This window comes from Tamandua tetradactyla, chromosome 6 (assembly GCF_023851605.1).
Source record: "Tamandua tetradactyla isolate mTamTet1 chromosome 6, mTamTet1.pri, whole genome shotgun sequence".
Classification (NCBI taxonomy): domain Eukaryota; kingdom Metazoa; phylum Chordata; class Mammalia; order Pilosa; family Myrmecophagidae; genus Tamandua; species Tamandua tetradactyla.
In genome coordinates this window covers 53,233,504-53,257,080 of record NC_135332.1, presented here as the reverse complement: position 1 = coordinate 53,257,080, position 23,577 = coordinate 53,233,504, and the positions used below count along the sequence as shown (strand labels likewise).

At 34.2% G+C, this 23,577-nt stretch overlaps 2 protein-coding genes across 9 annotated transcripts in view; one reads left to right on the top strand and one right to left on the bottom strand.

Annotated features, from left to right (window-relative positions):
- The window catches only part of SSH2 (slingshot protein phosphatase 2), a 412,119-nt gene that overhangs the window by 31,446 nt on the left and 357,096 nt on the right, over nt 1-23,577 (top strand). For both annotated transcript variants that reach the window (XM_077165406.1, XM_077165407.1), the window contains exon 3: nt 2,926-3,077. The gene's annotated coding sequence lies outside the window, so the exon portion shown is untranslated. The remainder of the gene's footprint in view (nt 1-2,925; nt 3,078-23,577) is intronic.
- Nucleotides 1-23,577, bottom strand: part of EFCAB5 (EF-hand calcium binding domain 5) — a 136,302-nt gene that overhangs the window by 96,378 nt on the left and 16,347 nt on the right. For all 7 annotated transcript variants that reach the window (XM_077165391.1, XM_077165390.1, XM_077165393.1 and 4 more), the window contains 2 exons: nt 22,717-22,792; nt 5,600-6,176 (listed from right to left, as the gene is read on the bottom strand). In XM_077165391.1, the coding sequence (XP_077021506.1) occupies nt 5,600-6,176; nt 22,717-22,792 (653 nt within the window). The remainder of the gene's footprint in view (nt 1-5,599; nt 6,177-22,716; nt 22,793-23,577) is intronic.

The window sequence follows — 23,577 nt, the reverse complement described above, 5'->3', positions numbered from 1 at the left end:
CGGACCAGGAAGCCATGTGTTTGGAAGGGACCCCGGTCGCCGGTCTCCGCGGTTTGGGGGATCTCCGATCCAATTCTCCCAGGTGGTCCGGGGGGCCGTGTGTGGTGGGGCGGCGCCAGCCGCTGCGGCTTGAGGGGATCGCCTGTCCAATTCTCCCCGCCGGCCCGGGAAGGAGGGAGGGAGGGACTCCAGCCGCCTGCCGCCCCGGCCCGGGGAAGCGTGCGCCCCTTGGCGATCTCACCGCAGTGGGTTCTCCCAGCCAGTCAGCCGTTCCAGAATGGGGTACGCTGTCTTCTTGGTCTCTGTCGTGGCTCCGGGAGCTGTTCTGTATCGTTTCTACTTCCCTAGTAGCTGTTCTGGAGGAGGAACTAAGACCCGCGCATCTTACTAAGCAGCCATCTTCTCCGGAAGTCTCCCTTGGGCTCCCTTAGATTTCTTTAAATGATTGGTCTTGAAACTTTAGTGTCCTTAGGAACCTCTTGTGGAACTTGTTTTAAATGCATTCCTAGAAGTTCTGAATCAGTAGTTCTGAGGAAGAACCTAGAAATCTGCACTTTAACAAGCATCTCAGGTAATTCAGATACCATTTGTTAACAACCACACATGGAAAAACACTGTTTCAACTGAAAATAAAAGTTCCAAGTCTACCTGTAAAATAAAACAAGAGTTTTGTGCATATCTCTTATTTTACTCCAGAGGGATGTATGTACCTAATTCCAAAAGAATTATTGTAAGGCTTCTAAATATTTATTTGCCCTAAAGGAAGGACATTAATATAAGTCACAAGGGATTTTAGGTTCCTTTATAAATTTTCTAAAATTGTCAAAAGATAATCATAGGAAAATGTGGATATTCAGGAAGAGATTCAGAGATTCAAAGTGACTTGTTTGTTTTTCATATCTGAGAAACCTAACAGATATCATTTAGCCCAAGGGTCAGCAAACCGTAGGCTGTGGCCAGTCTGGCTCGCCTTCTGGTTTTGTATGGCCTGCAAGCCAAGAATTGTTGTTACATTTTAAAATTATTTTAAGGAATCAAAAGAAGAATATTTTCACATGGAAATTATATGAAACTTAAATTTCAATGTTCATAAGTAAGGCTTTATTGAAACGTTTATTTATTTGCATATTGTCTATGCTGCTTTTGTACTTCAGCTGCAAAATCTAGTAGTTGTGATTCAACTTTCTAGGAAAAAGGTTTTAATTTTTATGTTATCAAACTTATCAATATTTTCATGATTTTGAGTCATGGTTAAAATGGCTTTTCCCAATTTATAAAGAAATTTAACCCATGGTCTCATTTTTTACACAAACACATACTTGGTAGATATAGTCTAAGGTATAAAAGCTGCAAATAAATCTGAAATTTCATTTAGTATTTTTTCACTACTAGGTTTCTGGTATTATTATTTTTATTTATGAAACATAACCACAGACAAACACAAACATTCTTACCATATAATCATTCCATTCTTGTTATGTAATCAATAACTCACAATATCATCACGTTGTTGTATATTCATCATCATGATCATTTCTTAGAACATTTGCATCAATTCAGAAAAAGAAATAAAAAGAAAACAGAAAAAAATTCATACATAGCATACCCCTTACCCCTCCCTTTCTTTGACCACTACCATTTCAATCTACTACATTTATTTTAACATTTGTTCTCCCTATTATTTATTTATTTTTAATCCATATGTTTTACTCATCTGTCGATAAGGTAGATAAAAGGAGCATCAGACACAAGGTTTTCACAATCACACAGTCACATTGTGAAAGCTATATCATTATGCAATCATCTTCAAGAAATATGGCTACTGGAACACATCTCTACATTTTCAGGCAGTTCCCTCCAACCTCTCCATTACACCTTAACTAAAAAGGTGATATCCATTTAATGCTTAAGAATAACCTCCAGGATAGCCTCTCGACTCTGTTTGGAATCTCTCAGCGATTGATGGTATTACTATTTTGAAACTATTTTATGTAAGTTGTAGGTTAAAGAAATTAATTAATTAATTAAAATTTTTTAGGAATCAAGATTTTCAGTGTTAGAAAAATAGAGACACATATGTAAGATCAAGGAAATTAAGTAAAAGCTTTACTTTTTTTTTACATGGGCAGGCACTGGGAATCGAACCTGGGTCTCTGGCGATGGCAGGCAAGAATTCTGCCACTGAGCCACCATCACACCACACAAGTAAAAACTGTAAAACATTGAATTTTGTATGGAATTATAAATATTAACTCATTATTTAAAAAAACTGTACATCCAAGTCCTGCAAGGACCTAGAAGCAACGACACTTGTGCACTCCTAGCTCTCATATGAGTGAACCCCATTAAAAGGAAATAGAAATCCTTGAAAAAATGCATGAAGCTTTCAAAGACTAAAAGAGTCAGATCAGGAGAAGACAGGAGCCAAAACTGCAACAATATGAGCATCAAAAAGAAAAACTGATTGAAATACATTGTATATTTATTAAAATCCATGCATCCATAATTATACTCAAAAAGAACCCTTCCCCAAAAGGGGAAAAAACTCTTTCATTTGCTGTAACTGCAGGTGGTTATTAATATAATAGATAGATAAGTAGACACTAGACTGATATAATAGGTATAATATTCTGAAAATCTGTAATTAAAACATTTATTGTCTTACTAGTAGGGAGTATATTTCTAAGTAATAAAATGCATAATAACCAAATGGGATTTATTTTTGGAATTATAAGATAGCTCAATATTAAGAAATCTATTAATAAAACTCATAAGTAATTGATCAAAGATGAAAAATCAAATGATCATCTCCATAGGTGCTGAAAAACCACTTGACAAACAATAATTTTTGATTTTTAAAAATCACTCAGTAATATATAAATTAGATATATTTTTTCCTAATGTGATCAAATATATCTTTTTCAGATCCAAATGAAGAAGAGTTATGGTACTAATACATAAAAGACTGCATCATGGTACAACAGTAACACCAGAAGCATTTCTACTAAAGCAATAAATAAGACAAGGCTGCCCACCACATTATCTAAAATTGTACTGGTAACTGCCAATGCCATAAGGTAAGAGAAAGATGTTAGAAGTATAAAAATTGAAAAGGAAGAGGGGAAATTACTATCATTTGCAGACAATATGGGTGTCTCCCTAGAAAACCAAAGAAATAAACTCAAAGTTTACTATAAACAGTAAGAGAACTTAGTAAGGTACAGGGTACCTTGTAAAAAGGGTACAAAAACAAAGAAATTAATTGCTTTCATGTTTTCAATCTACATCCAGACAGAAAATGTAGTGAAAGAAGAAAGTCCCATTTACAATAGCAACAAAAATGATAAAATATATAGTAATAAATCTAACAAGAAATATCCAAGACCTATTTGGAAAAACAAAAACTTTATATACATATATATTTTATTTTATTTATTAAACATACCAAAACACAAACATTCTTACCATATGATCATTCCATTCTACATATATAATCAGTAACTCACAATATCATCACATTGTTGTATATTCATCATCATGATCATTTCTTAGAACATTTGCATCAATTCAGAAAAAGGAATAAAAAGAAAACAGAAAAAATTCATACATAGCATACCCCTTACCCCTCCCTTTCATTGATCACTAACATTTCAATCTACTAAATTTATTTTAACATTTGTTCCCCCTATTTTTTGTTTGTTTTTAATCCATATGTTTTACTTGTCTGTTGATAAGGTAGGTAAAAGGAGCATCAGACACAAGGTTTTCACAATCACACTGCAAAAGCTATATCATTACACAATCTTCTTCAAGAAACATGGCTACTGGAACACAGCTCTACATTTTCAGGCAGTTTCCTCCAGCCTCTCTATTACACCTTAACTAAAAAGGTGATATCTATATTATGCTTAAGAATAACCTCCAGGATAACCTCTTGACTCTGTTTGGAATCTCTCAGCCATTGACACTATTTTGTCTCATTTCACTCTTCCCCCTTTTGGTCGAGAAGGTTTTCTCAATTCCTTGATGCCAAGTCCCAGCTCCTTCTAGGATTTCTGTCCCACGTTGTCAGAAAGGTCCACACCCCTGGGATTCATGTCCCACATAGAGAGGGGGTGGGCAGTGAGTTTGCTTGTCATGTTGGTTGGGAGGGAGAGGCCACATCTGAGCAACAAAAGAGGTTCTCTTGGGGGTGACTCTTAATTTTAAGTAGGCTTAGCCTATCTATTGCAGGGTTAAGTTTCATATGAACAAACCTCAAGATTGGGGGCTTAGCCTATTGCTTTGGTTGTCCCAAAAAACAAAAAACTTTAAAACAACACTGATGAATATAAAATAAGATGAGTAAACGGAAAGTCACATGTTCTCAGAAATGCTTGTCACATTAAGGATGTAGGGTTTTCTCTAAGTTAGTGAATAAATGTAACCAGATTTCAATAAAAATTCTTGTACAGTTTGTTCTAGCATCCTTTTTTTTTTCCAATTAGACTAGTTTATCCTAAAGTTCACAGAAAAAAGTAGACACACAAGAATAATCAAGAGAGCTCAGAAAAAAAGAAGACAAAGAGTAGGGACCAATACTGTTAATATTTATTAAAATGTATTAAGAAGGCTCAAAAATTAAAGCAGTGTGGTATTGGTGCATAAATAGGGAGACAGACCAACGAAATAGGATAGAAAAACCTGGAAACATACTCCAAAATATGCAAGAATTTAGTCATTGGCAAAGGTTCATCTCACACCAGTGGAGTAAAGATATACTCTTCAACAATTCTTATTGGGACCATTAGGTAATCATTTGGAAAACAATGAAGTTGGATCCATACCTCGCAATTTACATGAGGATAAATCTAAATGGATAACATTTAAAATGAAAACTAAAACCATAAAAGTACCAGATAAAAAAATGGGAGAATTCTTTCAAAATCTTTAAGTATAATAGACTCAAAATCCAGAAACCATAAAATAAACATTAATTAACTCAACAATATATAAACTTAAAAAATTCTGCATGACAAAAGATAAATGGCAGGTGAGAAAAAGGGGAAAATATTTGTAATTCAAATCATATGCTTTTCTGGAAACAGAAGAAAATTAAGAATCCATTTCTGTATTTGCTTATGTATGCATAAAAAAACTCTGGAAGGACTCACTGAAAACTAAGAATGGTACCTGTCTGTGGCAGAAGCAGGGTACTAGGTAGCTGGAAGATAAGAATGGGAGGGAACGTTTCACTATAACTTTTCAAACATTTTTGCTTTTGAACCTATTGAACATATTGCCTACCTGGAAATTTAAATTTAAAAAAGTCCCTGATCTCATATAGATTACTTTCCCGTATAGGGAGACAATAAACAAATAAACATATACATAGGGCCCTAGTAAGATAATAAAATCCATGAACACAAGGAACTTATTTAATATACTTCATTAGTCTTCAGAGTACCTCACGAAAAGTGAAGCGCATAGTAGCAGCTTGATAAATTTTGAAAAATATAGAATCATTTCTTTTACATCCTGTTTGTGTGATTACTTATTGTTCTATTGGCTTTTTAATATAAGGAGATAAATCATTAACTGGAAATATGACAAACTGTACCTGTTGCTGATCGTGTCAGGAACATGTACCTTCAGATCTTCTGTGACTTCTCTCATCACCCTCTGATAACCAGATGTTTCTGGGTCTTCGACGTAATTAGGATTGTTCCTCATTAAGTATTCTCCTAAGTAATTAATTGGATCAAACTTGGTTGGAATATCAGCCACCTCGAAAAGCTTCTTTTTTTCCACTTGCATTAACATTTTTTCCATTCCAGGAATTAAGGTGGGCAGAAGTTTGTCAAGCAAATAGGAACGAGTATTCAGTGTTGTGTTTTCAATATTAAACCACTCTTTGGCCAAATTATCCTTAGGGAGTTTTTTTTCAACCTTTTTTTCTAGTTCTTTCTTCAGATTATCCTTATCTATTATTTTCTGTTGCATTGCCTGAGATCTTGCCTCTACTCTTTCAAAAACACTTTTCTTCCATGGTTTTTCTAACTTTGATTTCATTGAAGTTTGATCTATACCAAAAATCATTTTTGCAGATTTTCTAATCACAACGTTCTCTGGGGCTCCAAATTTGGAATCCTTTATTGAACTACTGGATATTTCTGTCTGCCTTTCCAGGTTAAATTCTGGAAAAAAAAAAGTGAAATATGAAAAACAGAAGTAGATTTTAATTCATGTGTCTCCATAATATTATCAGAGAAATACTTTTTAAAATAAAAAATCCATTTATATGGTGTATAGGAATGTCTCCAGCTGAAAATAACAGGAAATTATACTAAAGTGACTTTAACCATAAGAACGTTTATTGTTGACTTAACCAGAAGTTATTCAGCAGCTCAGTGACATTACTAAGAATCTAGGCTATTTTTATTGTTCTTTTTTTTTCTTATACTTCATGATCACAAGATGGCTGTTACAGCTTCACACCTTACTTTCTCAGAGGATAAAAGAACTGAGGACAAAGGGGATTTCTCCTCTTGAGATTCTTCTTTAATTCCCAATAAGAGAAGATCCTAGACTCCCTAATTTGCAACTTCCCTTTATATTCATTGGCTCTGACTAGGTTACCTTCCCACCCCTAAACCAACCACTAGCAAAGGGAAATGGGGTTACTATCATGGTCAGCTTTTTTTTTTTTTTTTACATGGGCAGGCACCAGGAATCGAACCCGGGTCCTCTGGCATGGCAGGCAAGCATTCTTGCCTGCTGAGCCACCGTGGCCCGCCCAATGAGGTTAGTTTTTGGTGTTTTTTGTTTGTTTGTTTTGTTTTTGGCATGAGCAGGCTCCGGGAATTTAACCCAGTCTTAGGCACAGCAGGCGAGAAATCTACCAGTGAGCTACTATTGTACCGCCCCTATGATTAGTTTTGACGAATCATGATTTATTCCTTGATGCCAAGGTTTGGACCTATTTTCTCTGATAGATATCAAGTGATAGCCTCTTGCTACAAACTCGAAGTTCAAAGGGACAGTTGAAAAGGTGGAGAAGAGTCTGCAAAGTAGGCAGCCTACCACACTTGCATATTTAAATATATTTTTTACCACACTCACATTTTTTTTCATGTTTTTATTGTTAAAATACAGACTGGTGATAATCTGACCAAGATTGTGGACTGCAAACTTGATACTCCCAGATCTCAGTTTCTAATATCATTCTCGACTTCTTAAAAAATATATTTTTATTGTAAAACCTTAACAAACAAACATACCGAAACATTCTTGACATACAAACATTCTATACATGGTGTACAATATCATCACATAGTTGTGTATTCATCACCGTGATCAATTTTTGAACATTTGCATCACTCCAGCAAAAGAAACAAAAAAGAAAAAACTCATACATACCATACCCTACCTCCCTCTCACTGACCACTAGTACTTCAGTCTACTTAATTTATTTTAACCTATGTTCCCCTTATCATTTGTTTATTTTTTTATCCATATATTTGACTCATCTGTCCATACCCTAGATTAAAGGAGCATCGGACAAAAGTTTTCACAATCACACAGTCACACTGTAAAAGCTACATCATTATAGAATCATTTTCGAGAAACATGGCTACTGGAACATAGCTCAACAGTTTCAGGTGCTTCCCTCTAGCCACTCTAAACTAAAAAGGGGATATCTAAATAATGCATAAGAATAACCTCCAGGATAATCTCTCGACTCTGTTTGAAATCTCTCAGCCACTGACACTTTATTTTGTCTCATTTCTCTCTTCCCCCTTTTGGTCGAGAAGATTTTCTCAATCCCTTGATGCCAGTCCCGGCTCATCCCAGGATATCTGTCCCATGTTGCCAGGGAGATTTACACCTCTAGGAGTAATGTCCTACATAGAGGGGGAGAGTATATGAGTTCACTTGCTGTGTCAGTTTGGAGAGAGAGAGGCCACATCTCATTCAACAATTTTAAAAACAAAACAAAATAAAAAACAGGGTTCCTTGGAGAAAAGGCTGATTTTCGGATGGGGGCAGGAAATATACAAGATGAAACTGGAGTATCTGGTAGTGCCAGAATGTAACTCAAAAAACCCAAAATAGTCGGGAAATGTTGAAGGAACACAAGAGCCAAGTAAAAGAGCTCCCAATGGCCAAGGATGGAACAATTTGAGGATCAAAATAAATAAAGTAGTATTGGATTATAATCCAAGTACAAAATAAATACCCATGAGTCCATAAATGAATGAATGAGTGAATGAATAAGTGAATAAGTGGGGGAGAATATACAAATCTCCCACGCAGAAATATTCCAAATCATTTATGTAGGTACTCTGCCCTCAAGGAGGTGGACCATAGCTCCCTTCTCTTTAAGTGTGAGCATCACATGGTGTCTTCCTTTCCACAAAAATGGAGAAAAAGAGCAACTTTATAGAGGGGAAATTTGACAAGGCCATGTGCCTTCTCAGCTGACAGAGACACCCCAGACTTGATTGGCCTTTCTTGAGTGAAGGGATCCTCTTGTTGACGCCTTAATTTGGACATTTTTATGCCTTAGAACTGTAAACTTGTAACAATAAATCCCCTTTGTAAAAGTCAATCCATTTCTGTTATATTGCATTCTGGCAGCTTCAGCAAACTGAAACAATAGCATTGATATGATGTAATGCAAATGGTAGTTTGCCTTTATCATCTTCCTCTCCAAATCCCCAACCCCCAATATAATCATGATAAAAATATCAGCCAAATCCCGATGGAGGGACACTCTACAAAAATACCTGACAATACTCCTCAAAATGTTAACAGCATCAAAACGAAGGAAATCCAATAAATTTTCAGAGCTAAAGTCGAGCCCAATGAGTCATAACAGCTAAGAATAATGTGGTATGCTAGATGGGATCCTGGAACAGAAAGAGGACACTGGGTGATAACCAAGGAAATGTGGATAAAATATGGATTTTAGTTAATGATAATGTATCAGTATTGATTCATTAACTGTGACAAATATGCTCTAGTAATATAAGATGTTAATAATAGGAATAACTGGGTGTGGATTATATGGGAACTCTATACTATCATCACAGTTTTTCTGAAAATATAAGGCATTCTAAAATAAAAAGGTCTATTTAAAGAAAGATATCAGCTAAACCAAAACAGAGAGAGAGAGAAAAAAAAGGCTTGGAGATGCCCAAGATTATTGTTGCAATAAAACCATCAATAGATTGGCCTGAATATCAGAAAATACTGAACAACAAACTGGAAGATCAAGTTAAGGTGGCTCAAAAAAGCAGAGGAAAAGTTAAGAGAATGGAGGCAGATTCAGAACTTTTAATATTCATCTTAAAAAAATGTCAGAAGCAGATGAGTGAAAAAAAGGATAAAAATAAATAATAGGAGGTGATAAAGGATGAAAATTGGGTAGATTGAAATACTGTGGGTCAACAAGAGGGAGGAATAAGAGTATGGGATGTATGAGGTTTTTTTTGTTTGTTTTACTTATTTTTCTGGAGTGATGCAAATGTCCTAAAAATGATCATGGTGAAGAATACGCAACCATGTGATGATATTGTGGGCCAATGACTGCATAATATAGTTGGACTGTATGTGTGTAGATATTTAGTGTGAATAGAAAGTATTCACACTAAAAAAAGTGTCAGAAGGAATGAACCAAGGGAAAAGAGAGAAAGGAAATATTCAAAGAAATAATGCAAGAAAATCTCTCAGAACTTAAGAAAGACATAAATCTTCACCTTTAAAGGGCTTTCCAAATGGGGTTTCCATTTGAAGTAATGAACAATTCTGAAATTAGAGAGTAGTGATAGTTGTGCAACATTGTAAACGTATTAACACCACTGAACTATTCACCTTAAACACGATTAAAATGGTAAATTTTATTTTATGTGTATTTTATCACAAATTTTTTAAAAAGAAAGACCTACCAAGCAACCAGTACAAGACACAAGATTAAAATAGAAAAAAATTATTTTCTAGGTACTAACAATAAGCAGTTAGAAATAAAATTTTACAAAGTTTTTTCTCATAATAGCAACAAAAATGAAATATATCTAAAAATAAACCAAACAAAAATGTGTCAGACCAATATGAAGAAAACTATAAAACTTTACTGAAGGACACACAAGATGATTTGAATAAATAGGATAAATAAATCATGTTTTTAGATGGGATGATTACACATTGTAAAGATAGCAATTATTCTAAAATTGATCTATATATTCAATGTGATTCTGATAGATATACCAAAAGGAGTCTTTTAAAATGAAGATAATTCCAAACATCTCCAAACAAACATAGAGAAAAAAATGTGTGAAAATAGCCAAGAAAAATTTGGAAAAGAAGAACTATAATGGAAGACTTATTGCGCCAGTTATCAATTCTACTATAATGCTGTAGTTGTTAAAACTTAACAAGAGTTTTGGTTCAGGAATAAGTTAAACAGATCAGAATGCTAGAAGTAGGTCTAGTATACAGAAAATTTAATGTATGGTGTGATAGTTAGGTTCACGTGTCAACTTGGCTAGGTTATGGTGTCCAGTTGTCTGGTCAAGCAAGCACTAGCCTGAATGTTACTGTGAGGGTATTTCATGGACTTAAATGATCAGTCAGTTGATTGCATCTATGGCTGATTACATCTACAATCAACTGAGGAAATTGCCTTCAACAATAAGAGAAGTGTCATCCAATCAATTGAAGGCTTTAAAAGGAGAAGGGAAGATTTCAGCAGTAAAAAGAGAGAATTTCCATCTCTGCTTCAGCCAATCAGCTTCTCCTGGGGAATTCATACAAAACCTTCATCAAAGTTCCCAATTTGAGCCTGCTCTATGGAATTTGGACTTGCCCATCTCCAGAGTTGATCTTATAAAAATGTCATAATATTTACATATATCTCCTGTTGGCTCTGTTTCTCTAGAGAGCCCTAACTAATACATATGGCAAAGGTAGAATTTCAGTAATGGGGAATTAATGGTCTTTTCAACACATAGTTTTGGGACAACTGGCTAACTGTTTTAGAAAAAAAAATAAATGTAGCTTACCCCCATACGTCATAAATAAAATTAATTCTGGGTAGATTAAAGAATTGAATACAGTCCCAGACTATAAAATAATAGGAAGAAAATATGAGGATATGTTTATAATTTTCTGTAGAGAATGGCTTCTTAAACAAGATAGAAAATCCAGCAACTATAAAAGAAAAGATTGATTTTTGACAAAATTAATACTTCTATACATTAAAGGACAACATAAACAAAAGTAAACTACAAATGGCAGATGGGAAGAAGATCCTTGAAATATATAAACAGCAATGAATTAATATTCAGACTACATAAATAACATATTAACAAAAGAAAAAAATACTCCATAAAACAATTGGCAAAGTACATGAACAGCTAACTTTACAGAAGAAATAAAAATAAGCAGTAAACATATGAAAATGTTTAACATGACTAATAATCAGAAAAAAATTAATTTAAAATATGAATGGGCTATCACTTTTCATTCACCAAACAGGCAAATATTAAACAGAATTTCAATTATCAAGCATTGGTAAGTAGGAAGCTACTTCTCTCATAGACAGAATGGAGACAAGATATATTGATATAGCCCCTTTGGGGTACAATTTGATAATATCTCTTTACATTTAAAATGTGCAAACTCTTTAATTCAGTGATTCTACTTCTTGGAATCCACAGTAGACAGATTTTCACATATGTGCTTCAAGTGGATTTCACTTGTGTGTATTGATAAAAAAAAACTGAAAATGGGAAACTATCTAAATGTCATTCGATATATCATTTATTTCTAGAAAACACAGAACAAAACTGTATATTTTTGTATCCAGTCTCCTGAAATAGTAGATTGATGCAGCTCTTCCATGCCCTTGACTTTGTAAAAACACTTTTTATTGAAGTATGACACATACATAGATAAGTGCACACACACATTCTAAGTGTATAGCTGGATGCATTTTCACAAAGAAGCACACCCATTTAACCACCATCCAGATCAAGATAGGGAGAAACCAAAATTCCAGAATTTCCCGATGCCCCACTCCAGTCACTACCTCCCTTCTTTCTCTGTCTCTTTCTTTTTCATTTCCTTCTTTCTCTCTCTCTTTTTTCCCCTCTTTCCCTTCCTTCCATAACACTACCTTGAGTTGGCATTTCCATATATATTTCAGAGTCAGCTTGTCAATTTTTATACACACACACAACCTGTTGGAATTTTTATAGGAATTACATTGACTCTAGACATCAATTGAGGGAAAACTGCCATCTTAACAATATTAAGTCTCATAATTCATGAATAATTTATATACCTTCATTTAATTAGTTCTTTGATTTTTCCTAGCAATGTTGTATAGTTTCAGTGTAAATGTTCTACTCATCTTTGGTTAATAGAAATACCATTTATAATGGTATTTTTTAAATGTCATTTTCTAATTATTTGTTGCTAATATATAGAAATACAGTTAGCATTTGTATATTGACTATGTCTAGAAATTTTACTAAATTTACATTGATTGCTATACCTACAATCATGTCATCTTCAAAAAATTTGACATTTTTACTTCTACCTTTATAATATTTATTACTTTTACTTCCTTTTCTTGCCTCATTGAACCAGCTAAAACCATGGATTTTTAGGAGGAATAATCTCTTACTCCAATTTTAAAAATTAAGACACATTAAGGCTGTCTTGGTTACTACTGAATTTCCAGTAGTTAGTAAGTGTCAGAAACATTCCAATATTTGATGAATAAATGTTTTCTAAAAAACATCATGGGCATTAGTATCGGAGATACAGGCCTCATTTGTTTAGTTTCTCAGACTCAGTTTCCACTTCTATAAAATGGAAGCAATAATTTGACCTTGGAGGATAGATATGATGAGAAAATAATATATCTATATCTATCCAGACACTTGATAATATGTAATTATTATTGGATGACATTGCCCAGAAAAAAGTGTGTAAAATGAGAAGAGGGCCAAGAATAGAATCCTATGGAACATTTTTAAAGAGTAGGCAGAAAAAGGATACCTATACAGAAGTCTGATAGTGATTAGGGAGTTGGGCAGAAAATAGGATAGATTAGAATCACAGAAACCTCAAGAAGAAAGAGTTTCAAGAAGGGTTCTTATTTAAGACCCCTTAAGTTAGAAGCAAAAAAAAAAAAAAATCCATCTCACAGAGCTTAAATTAAAAATGGGATGTATTGGCTCATGAAGCCAGGAAGCTTAGGGGTATAACTGTTTTCAGGCACAGCTGAAATCCACGACTGTTCTCTCTTTTCCTCTGTTGGCTTAATTTTTAGGCAGGTTGTCCTCACATGTTGATAAAATGGTTACCAGCAGCTTTAGATTTACATAATCTTTATAACCAATGACTTAAAAATATCTGACATTCGTGGGAGATGACTCTGAGGGATAAGCCTGAACCTAGCACCATGGGATCAATGATGCCATCCTGACAAAAAGGGGATAAGAAGTATAATAAATAAGTTATCAGTGGCTGATAGAGTTCAAATAGAGTCGAGAGGCTACACTGGAGGTCACCCTTACTCATGCTTCTGTTAGATATTGCTACCTAACATAACTTGCAAAACCCCAAACAAAACCATTCCTGCCAAACCTAAAGAATATCAAGGGCAATATATACGATTCTACAAAGGTTCCATGCACTAGAGTAACTCTCCAAACCCTACAACCTCTAGATGGGTCCCTGGACCAGATAAGTCCTGAAATGCAGAGGGGCCAGACTCTCCAGTTCCATTCCCCTATCCCATATCAACAGCCCCTTCCCACATGAAAAAGTTAGAATGGCCATAGCCCAAATACCCCTAAAGAGTGGGAGAAAGATCAAAGGTGATGGTGGAGTTATACAGAGAAGGTCGGGTTTAAGAGAAGAGTATGAGTGCTGAGTCATTATACTGATATTTCTTTTAGCCTCCAGTACATTAGAGCACTAGAAATAAAAATCTAAAATCGTGGAATTGTAACCCATACCAAACTCTGAAATCTGTTCTACAACTAATTGTGATGTACTTTGAAATTTATTGATTTTATGTATATATGCTATTTAAAGAGAAGGAGGAATATAACAGAGAAGATAGAATTTAACAAATGAGTATGACTGCTGAATCATTATATTGATATTTCTGTTGGTCTCCGGTGTCTTACAGCAGCTAGAAGAAAAAGCGAAAAATCGTGGAACTGTAATCATATCAACCTTTAAAATCTGTTTAATAACTACTTGTTAAAATGTACTTGAAACTTTAGTGCTTTTTTGGTATATATGTTATATTTCACAATAGAAAAAAATTCTAAAAAAATGTTCTGTCATTAAGCCGACTTATTGTATGGCATTTGCCTTTACAGCTGGGAAACTGTGACAGAGCTACCTTGAAACCCTAAGAAAAAATAAAGAACACTATTACAGTTAACATATGTAAACATAAAAGCCAGTATTATTACACTTTTGATTTGGTTTGTAAATTATTTTCCTAGGTGATTTAAAATAAAAATGCATAAACAAATCTGCCATTAAAATTTCAGTAAAAAAATAATTCTGAGAAAGGTTTTTATTGATGGCATAAATTATATGCCTATTCTTGAAACACACACCATGTTCAGTGGTGATGAGTATTTTGATTGGGTCACCACCTATCCCTGGTGCTAGAGGAGTGGGGTCAGCACCATCTAAATCACATGGATTAAGAAGGAGAGAAGGGTGGTTCCCCAAAGAGATGATAAACAGACGAAAAATATATATCACTATGGAGGAAGTGGTCAACATGCTGTAGAGAAATAAAATGATTTAAGAAGTAGAAACTATACATTGGAGACTTGAGGGTAAAATGGAACCTGGAGAAGTGAAAAAATTATTCCAAAGAATGTGGTTCTGAAGAGAAGGGTTTTTCCTTAAAAGCCTTTGACATATTTAGAGATTGAGAGGTAGGTGCCAATCCAGAGGAGAAAGTAAAAGATATGGGAGGGAGATTAAATTATGCAGTTCTCAGTGTTCAAAGAGATATGAGAGGATGATATCGGGAATATTTATTAGTACACTCCTAAGTATATAACCAAAGGAATTGAAAACTGGGTGTTGCTGCTTTGAATCTGTTATGTACTCCATATAAGATTATGTTCTTTGAATGCATTCTTGTGGGTGCAGACCTATTTTGAGTGGGACCTTTTGATTAAATGTTTCTAAGAAGATGTGACCCACCCTATACAAGGTGGGTCTTAACCCTTTTACTGGAGTCCTCTATGAAAAGAATAAAAGGCAGAAAACACAGAGAGATGGATAAGAGAGAAGAGAGATGAAATCAAGTGAAGGACACACAGAGAGAAAAACACCCTGGAGATGCTAAAAGATCTGCACGACACAGAGAACTCAGAAAGAGAGGTCCCAGGAGAAGCAAGCAAGGACACAGAGAACTTAAAAGCAATGAAATCTAGGACTGAAGAATCAGCAGGCGCTTTCCCATGTGACAGAGGAATTCTGTATGCCATCAGCCTTTCTTCAGTGATGGTATCCTCTTGCTGATGCTTTAATTTGGACATTTCCATGGCCTTAGAATTGTAGCTTGTAACTTAATAAATCTCCCTTGTTAAAAACCAACCTATTTCTGATATACTGCATTTTGGCAGCTTTAACAAATGGAAACACCGGAATTTAAACAGATTTCTGCACACCTATGTTCCTAGCAGCACTATACAAAATAGCCAAGAGGTGGAAACAACCTAAGTTGTCTATCAATAGAACAATGGATATACAAAATGTAATACATGGAATATATAATTGAATTTTATTCAGTCTTAGAAAGGAGTGAAGTTCTGACACTTGCTACAACATGGATGAACCTTGAAAACATTAGGCTGAAATAATTAGGCATACAAGGGCAAATATTGTATAATTCTTCTTACATGAAGTATCTGAAATAATCAAATTCATAGAGGCAGAAAGAAGATAAGAGGTTATCAGAGGGAGGGGAGAATGGGGAATTATTGTTTAATGAGTGTAGAGTTTCTGTTTAGGGTGGTGAAGAAGTTTTGGTAATGGATAGAGGTGATAATAGCACTACATGGTCACTATAATACCACTAAAATTTGGTATTAACACATAAATGATTAAAATGGCAAATTTTATATCATATATGTGTCTCCACAATTTAAGGAAAAAAGAATACTTATTACCCTTGGGTGAGATACGATGCTTCCTACACTAATTTGAAGGGGATAGTACTTTATTTACTATTAAGTACTTAATGTCTATGTGATAGTCAGGTTCATGTGTCTACTTGGCCACTCTCAATAGCCCTTTTGTGTGTGTGTGCAATAAAGTAAGTAAATATTGCTATAAGGAAGGAATAGTGGAATCTTGTGCTCAACATGAATGATAAGAGTTTGAAATACCTGCTGTGGGGGGTGGAAAAGGGAGCAGATTACAAACAAAACAATAATTTCCAGGCAATATGGAGAGCCCACCTGAGGCTGAAGACCATATTTTTTAGTGGAATCAGCACAGAGAATTGTATAACTTTTTTTCTAACACAGCTGGTTAGGTTGGCTCTGGACGTACTTAGCTCAGGTTCTAAACAATAAACTATCAGATGTTTTTAAAATGCATATATACACATACATGATTGCTGAGGTGATTGGAATGGAAGAATTCATGGGAATCTTAATATTTTTTCTGACATGGACGTGAAAGATGAAATAGCTTCAGATATTATCCACTAGACATGTTGCTTCTGTGCACCAAAAAAAAAGAAAGAAAGAAAGAAAGAAAGAAAAACCAGTGCCCAGCTGAACCATGATAGGATCAGAACTATGTATGGTTGAAATCTTTTGTTTCTGTCACTTTGTGGTCACAGGATAAAAGAAGAAATACATCTGAGAAGAACTATTTTTATACTCATTTTTCATGTAAGTGGAAATTAGTTATTGAGATATGCCTCAAACATTAATAGCAGTCAATAAATAGCACTATTGCAATAAACGAGCAAGAGACCACAGCTTCCATAACTTTAGAGCAGTGTTGTTTTTACCTTTATTTACTATTAAGTACTTAATGTCTATGTGATAGTCAGGTTCATGTGTCTACTTGGCCAGGTGGTGGTGCCTGGTTGTCTGGTCAGGCAAGTGCTGACCTGTATATTACTGTGAGGACATTTCATGGACTTAAATCATGACCACGTTGGCTGCATCCACAGCTGATTCCAATGTCTTCTGCAATGAGTTATGCTTAATCTAATCACCGGAAGGCTTTTAAGGAGGATTCAGAAGAGACAATCACTCTTTTTTGCTTCAGCCACCCAGCCTCTACTGAGAGTTAACTGAGGACCTTCACTGGAGCTGCCAGTTTGTGGCCTGCCCTACAGATCTTGGACTCTTACATCCCCACAGTTGTATGAGACACTTTTACAAATTTTATATTTACAGATATCTCCTGCTGATTCTGTTTCTCCAGAGAACCCTAGCTAATACAGTCTGCAAACAGGTAAAGAATGATATAAAGAATGATACAATAAACGCATGTGCATCTACTATTAGCTTCAGAAAAAAAGTATACATGTATATGTATATAAAAGCCTCCCATATTAAAATTGTATATATAGAAAATAAAAAATGTATATATATGCCTCCCATATTATCTCCTTCCCCACTTTGAGATAAACACTATTCTGAATTTCATATTTGTAATCCCAGTGCATTTGTTTACATTAATCTAAGCAATATAGTATTATTCTTATTTTTAAATACTATTAAATGACCCCAGTACCCCATATATTCTACAATCTTTTTATACTTAATATCATACCTGTGAGATTCATCTAAATTGATAGGCGTAGTTCCAGTGTATTCATTTTCACTGCTGTATAATATTTCATTACATGACTATCTTGCAATGTATTTAATCCATTCTTCTGTTGATAGACATTTGCATAGTTTCCAGTTTTTCATATTACAAGTAATGCTACTATGAACTTTACTGCATATGTCTCATGAGAATTTCTTCAGGTTATATAAATAGTATTGTAATTTCAGGGTTATAGGGTATGTGAATTTCAACTTGATGAGATATTGTTCAGTTATTTTCCAGAGTGATTGTTATAGCATCATCACCAAGATAAAGAGTGCCTGTTTTGGAGCAGTGGTTTTCTAAATAGGCTTCTCAAGCTTTAAAGACCACAGGATTCTAAGTCTTTGTGAACAGCAGTTGCTCTACTCCCATCTGTTTTACTACATACTGGGTAGGAAGCATCATAATATTTCATTAAAAAAAAAGGTTTTGCTTACCTTCAAAAATTTTTTAAAAACCAATGCTCTGTAGGGCTTTAAAACCCTATGTAGATCCTTCAATCTAGAACAAGTCTTTAGTCTTTTTCTCTCTTCAACAACTTTGACATTTTTAAAAAATATAATCCAGTTACTTTGAAAAATGTTCCCAGTTTGGGTTTGTCTAATTTTCCTTGTAAATATCACAGGAGTGATGCTGTACTCTCAGTGCATCATAACAAGAGGCAAATAATGTTGATTTGTTCCAGCAGCAGTGATGCCGGTTTTTATTATTTGGCTAAGGTGATATTTGCTGGATTTCCCACTGTAAAGGTAACTATAAGCCTGTTTTATTTATCACTTAAAATTAATTAGGGCATTAAATAAGGTTCTACAAAGGTTTCATGCACTAGGGTAACTTTCCAGAAACCTACAGCCTCCAGATGGACCCCTAGACCAGATAAGTTCTGAAATGCAGAGGGGCCAGCCTCTCCAGAACATCAGCGAGTTCCATTCGCCTATCCATATTATTGAAGCCCCTTGCAACATGAAAAAGTTAGAATGGGCATAGCCCAAATACCCTTAAAGAGTGGGAAAAAGATCAAAATTGATGGGGAAGTTATACAGAAGAGATAGGGTTTAACAAATGAATATGAGTGCTGAATCATTACATTGATATTTCTTTTAATCTCCAGAACCTTAAAACAGCTAGACGTAAAAACCTAAAATTGTTGAATTGTAACCTATACCAAACTCTGAAATTTGTTCTACAACTAATTGTTGTGATGTGCTTTGAAATTTATTACTCTTTTTGTATATATATTATTTTTCACAAAAAAAGAAAAAAGAGAAAGAGAAGTGTAACAGAGAAGACAGGATTTAACAAATGAGTATAACTGCTAAATCATTATATTGATATTTCTTTTGGTCTCCAGTGTCTTGGAGCAACTAGAAAGAAAATGAAAAATCATGAAAATGCAACCCATATCAAACTTTAAAATCTGTTCTATAACTACTTGTTAAAATGTACTTGGAAATTTATTGCTTTTTTGTATATATGTTATACTTCACAATAGAAAAAGTAAAATAAAAAGAAAAAAAATGAAAAAAAAAAACCCTATGTAGATAGAACCCATTATTCTGCTCAGGGAAAAATTAAAATAGTCTATGAGGAAACCCTTGAAAAAACAACATTTCATCTACAGAATGCCATAAGTTCAATAGTAGACAGTATTTATGAGTCTCCTCTCCCCCACAATGAGCTTTGTTTCCTCCTCGGACAACTTTTTTATTCCAATAAGTGGGGACGATAGTCTAATGCTCTCTCTCAACTCTCAGATGGATTTGCAAATTAATTAACTATTTTCTTGGGGATGGGAGTGTCCCCATTCTGTTTTGTCACAATGTTCATAATATACAATACCTTTATTTTTGTTTTAAATACATGTGGAAAGAGAGCAATTCTTTCAAATATGTGGGTTCTAATCCACTCTCTTTGATTGCAACTTCTCCAGCATAACCCAAGGCATATATTCCTCCTCCTGATTTAAGGATAGTACTACAGATGTATAGCAACTTAATATTTACCCATATACCATGGTTCATTAGTAAAAACTCACACACGAGCTAGGGCATTCTCTGTCTTTGTTACAGCCTGCTAGTGCTCCTTTAGGGTGCTTGGCTACTTTGGGTTGCTAAGCAGTAATCCTAGTGCCTGCATTGACCCCACTGATATTCAGAATGGAATAGACATGTGTTTAGTTACAAGTCTAGTCAAACACTTCTCTCCTAGAGCCATAAAACCAAGAAAAGAAAAGGAGTTTCTGCAACAAAAGGTCAATTAATCAGGATTTTGGACAAGCCTATCTGAAGCTGTCTTTTGACTGAATGACCTCTGAATTCAAGGATCACAAATTATAGCATGGCCCCAAAGGCAAATTAAATCAGAGGTTCAACTGAATATAGCTCCAAAGAGTAGTGGGTTTATGCCAGGTTTATGCTTGGGCATCCCTAAATCTTTTACCAATAAATTGATTCATTCACTCAATAAATATTGATTTCTCACTATGTGGCAGGCACTTTGTTAAACCCTGGAATTCTTTTTCAGGATTGCCTTTCTAAACTCTTCCTGGAATTAAGAGTCTTTCAAACTCCCAACACACACACCCCTTTACCCCTTTATACACCTTCTAAAACACATACACCTCTTCAGGCACTATGTGCATAAATGCTTTCAACTGAATAAAGAGGGATTACAAAAGAATTCCTTATATATATATATATATATATATATATATATATAATTTATATATATTATATTATATATATATTATATATTATTAATTAAAATTTTTTTAAATACCAAAAATCACCAAACACAAACATTCTTAACTTTTGATTATTCCGTTCTACATATATAATCACCTTACTTATATTTTGAAAGGTCCAGCCTTATAAGTGACTTTCACCATTTCCTGCACTTAGTGCATGGCCTACTGCTGGGCATAGCCTCAGTACAACCTTATTTAAGGACATAAATAGGAATGAATTATAATCCATATTATAATATACTTTAGCAGGCTCTTTCTACACAAGGAGGCATAAAACATTAGTGGGACTACCTGCTGATTAAATTGGTGAAAACTGAGCTACTCAACGAGCTATATGGTGTTCTCTGTAATCATAGGCACTGTCTGAAACTCAGCCAGCTTGATTTTATTATCATTAATTCTTAACCTTGATGAACAATGTAGAGTGACTGCTGTGAAAGGAGGAAAAGAAGTATATTATAAACTCTGCTGGAACTAGAATTTGATAGCTATAGGAAAAGGCATTTTTCTTTTCTGTTAATCTTAGGACTGTCTATAAGAAAAAAGCTGAGAAAACTGATAGTTAAAAAAAAAAGATTTTCCAAAATATAAATTATGCTCATAGCCTGAAAAACAGAATAACCAGGGTGAAGAAATCAGGAATTTACATTTAACCACAGTATTTCTATACAATGATATGTATTTGAGTGCATTCTTGGAACTGCCTCGCAAGGTAATATCATTTTAATTTTGACAAGAACATGACAAGGATGAAAATACTTCCTTTGACAAGTTGAAATTGCAATAATAATTTCATCTTCCCACTTCTTACACACATAACACACACACACACACAGTTCACAAAGGGGAATTCAGAATTTTTAGGTTTAATAGGGATTGATCACTGACAAATAATATTGCATTGCATTTCATATTAAACAACTGCAATGTTTTTAGAACATAACATATGCTGTACTGGGGTAAATAGACAAACAAAACAAAGTTTCTCTACCATAACTGAAAAGTAGTAAGAGAAATTCAAAGTATAAGGACAGAAAAGATTGACCATAAGCTCTTGATTCCTACGTTTTCCAGGAATGTAAGAAATCACAATTGAATACATGCATGAAGTTTCACAAGTGTTAAAGTGAACACCAAATTAAATTAATAACAAATTACCTAGGTCACAATTGTTTGGTATGTTTAATTTATAAACCTGGCCCAAGTGATTAAGGTAAAGTATATGTATGGGGTAATAGTATTGGAGGGGTAGTGTGAGAAAGACAGGCAAACACTGCCAAGAAGAAAGTTTTTAATGGTTAGTGAAGCTGTGAAAAATATTATGTTTACATGAATGACAAAATATGCATTGAAGTGTTTGGTTCTTAATTTATATGTGTCCTATAATAAGGAGAAATATTCAGTAATGGCTTTTAATTGTTTTAAAACTTTGGAGAAAAGCAAGCGACTAAAAGTTGCAACTAGTATCCATATAACAATATATAGTTTAGAAAATAATAATTATTATTGTAATGCAGTCTAACATAGTCTAGAATATACTAAATGCTCAATAGCTGTAAACTGAATTAAAAAGAATTTATAGTGAAATTGTCAAATTTTAAATATTATAAATAATATGTTGATACAGGATTTCACTATGTATCTAGAGTTAGAAGAGCTGTAGTGAATGGGGTGAATGTCTTGTCCACTTGTTGCCTTTTTTGAGCCTGTAAAGTCTGTCAGTCTGTATAATTATGTGGGATTTGGATTAGGGGTGGGATTAGGAGTCAAGCTTTGAATCAAACAGAATAAATGTGTGATCAAGTATAGGGGTATAAAGAAGAAACAGGATCAGTAGCAATAAGCAGCTCAAATTACCAGCATTCTTCATTTTTTGTATTAATGAGTTGTCTGCTATTTGTCAATCAACTCTCTTCACTAAATATAAAGTTAGTAGTCACAAAGTTGACTCAAAAGTGTTAACAGAAAATGAAGGGAATAAATTTTCAAAAATTTCCCAAATTCCTTTTAAAAACCAATATCTTGAAAAATATTTCCCCGGTAAAACTTAATGACAGTTCTAGATTCTATTGTGTAAGGGAAAGAATGGCTTCTACCTTGGGGTTTGATTTCGTCTGCTGCTTCTTCCGCCACATTGTCCCTGGAATCTGTTACAGTAATGTCTGGTGAACTCTTTGAAAGGAGAAAAGAAACACTAGTTTCAAAATGAATTGCTTTTTCTCAACTTCCCAAAAAAGAAGGGAAATAAATGCCTCATAGGAGTTATGAAACATTCCTATTGCATTTTACTAGGATTTAATGCTGTGTATTAGAACCAAAGCAGTAATCATTGACTCTTTTATGCATTCATAAGATAGAATGCACTGGCTCAGCATGTCACTATATCCTCCTACTGTGAATAAAGTAACATGCTAGGTAGAAGGAAAAACCTGAAATTGTGAACTGTAACCCATACCAAACTTTGAAATCTGTTTTACAACTACTTGTTAAAATGAACTTTGAAATTTATGGCTTTCTGTATATGTGTTATATTTCAAAATAAAAAGTTTAAAAAGTGATCTGCTAGGAATATCATTCCAGATATGCTTTAATTGTTGAATTATACAATACTTTCTAAAAACATAATTTGAGACCATAGCATAATGAAATCAGACCTTTGAAATAACTACTGTTTTCCTTTACTATTAGGAATGCCTTTGACATATATGGTTGAAAGAAAATATTTTCATATTAACAGAGAAAATTAAAGGTTAGTTTTATGAATACTTGGAGGGTCATGGCGATGTGCTTTTTAAAAATGGTAGTAGGATATTTTACTGATTTACTTTAGTCAACTTAATGTGAATCCATATAACTATTTCCAATTGCCTCTCCTTTTCTATAAAATTTTTTCCTCATTACAGTCCTATATTTATTTATACACAAAGTTAAATGATTAACATGGAAACTACATTTTC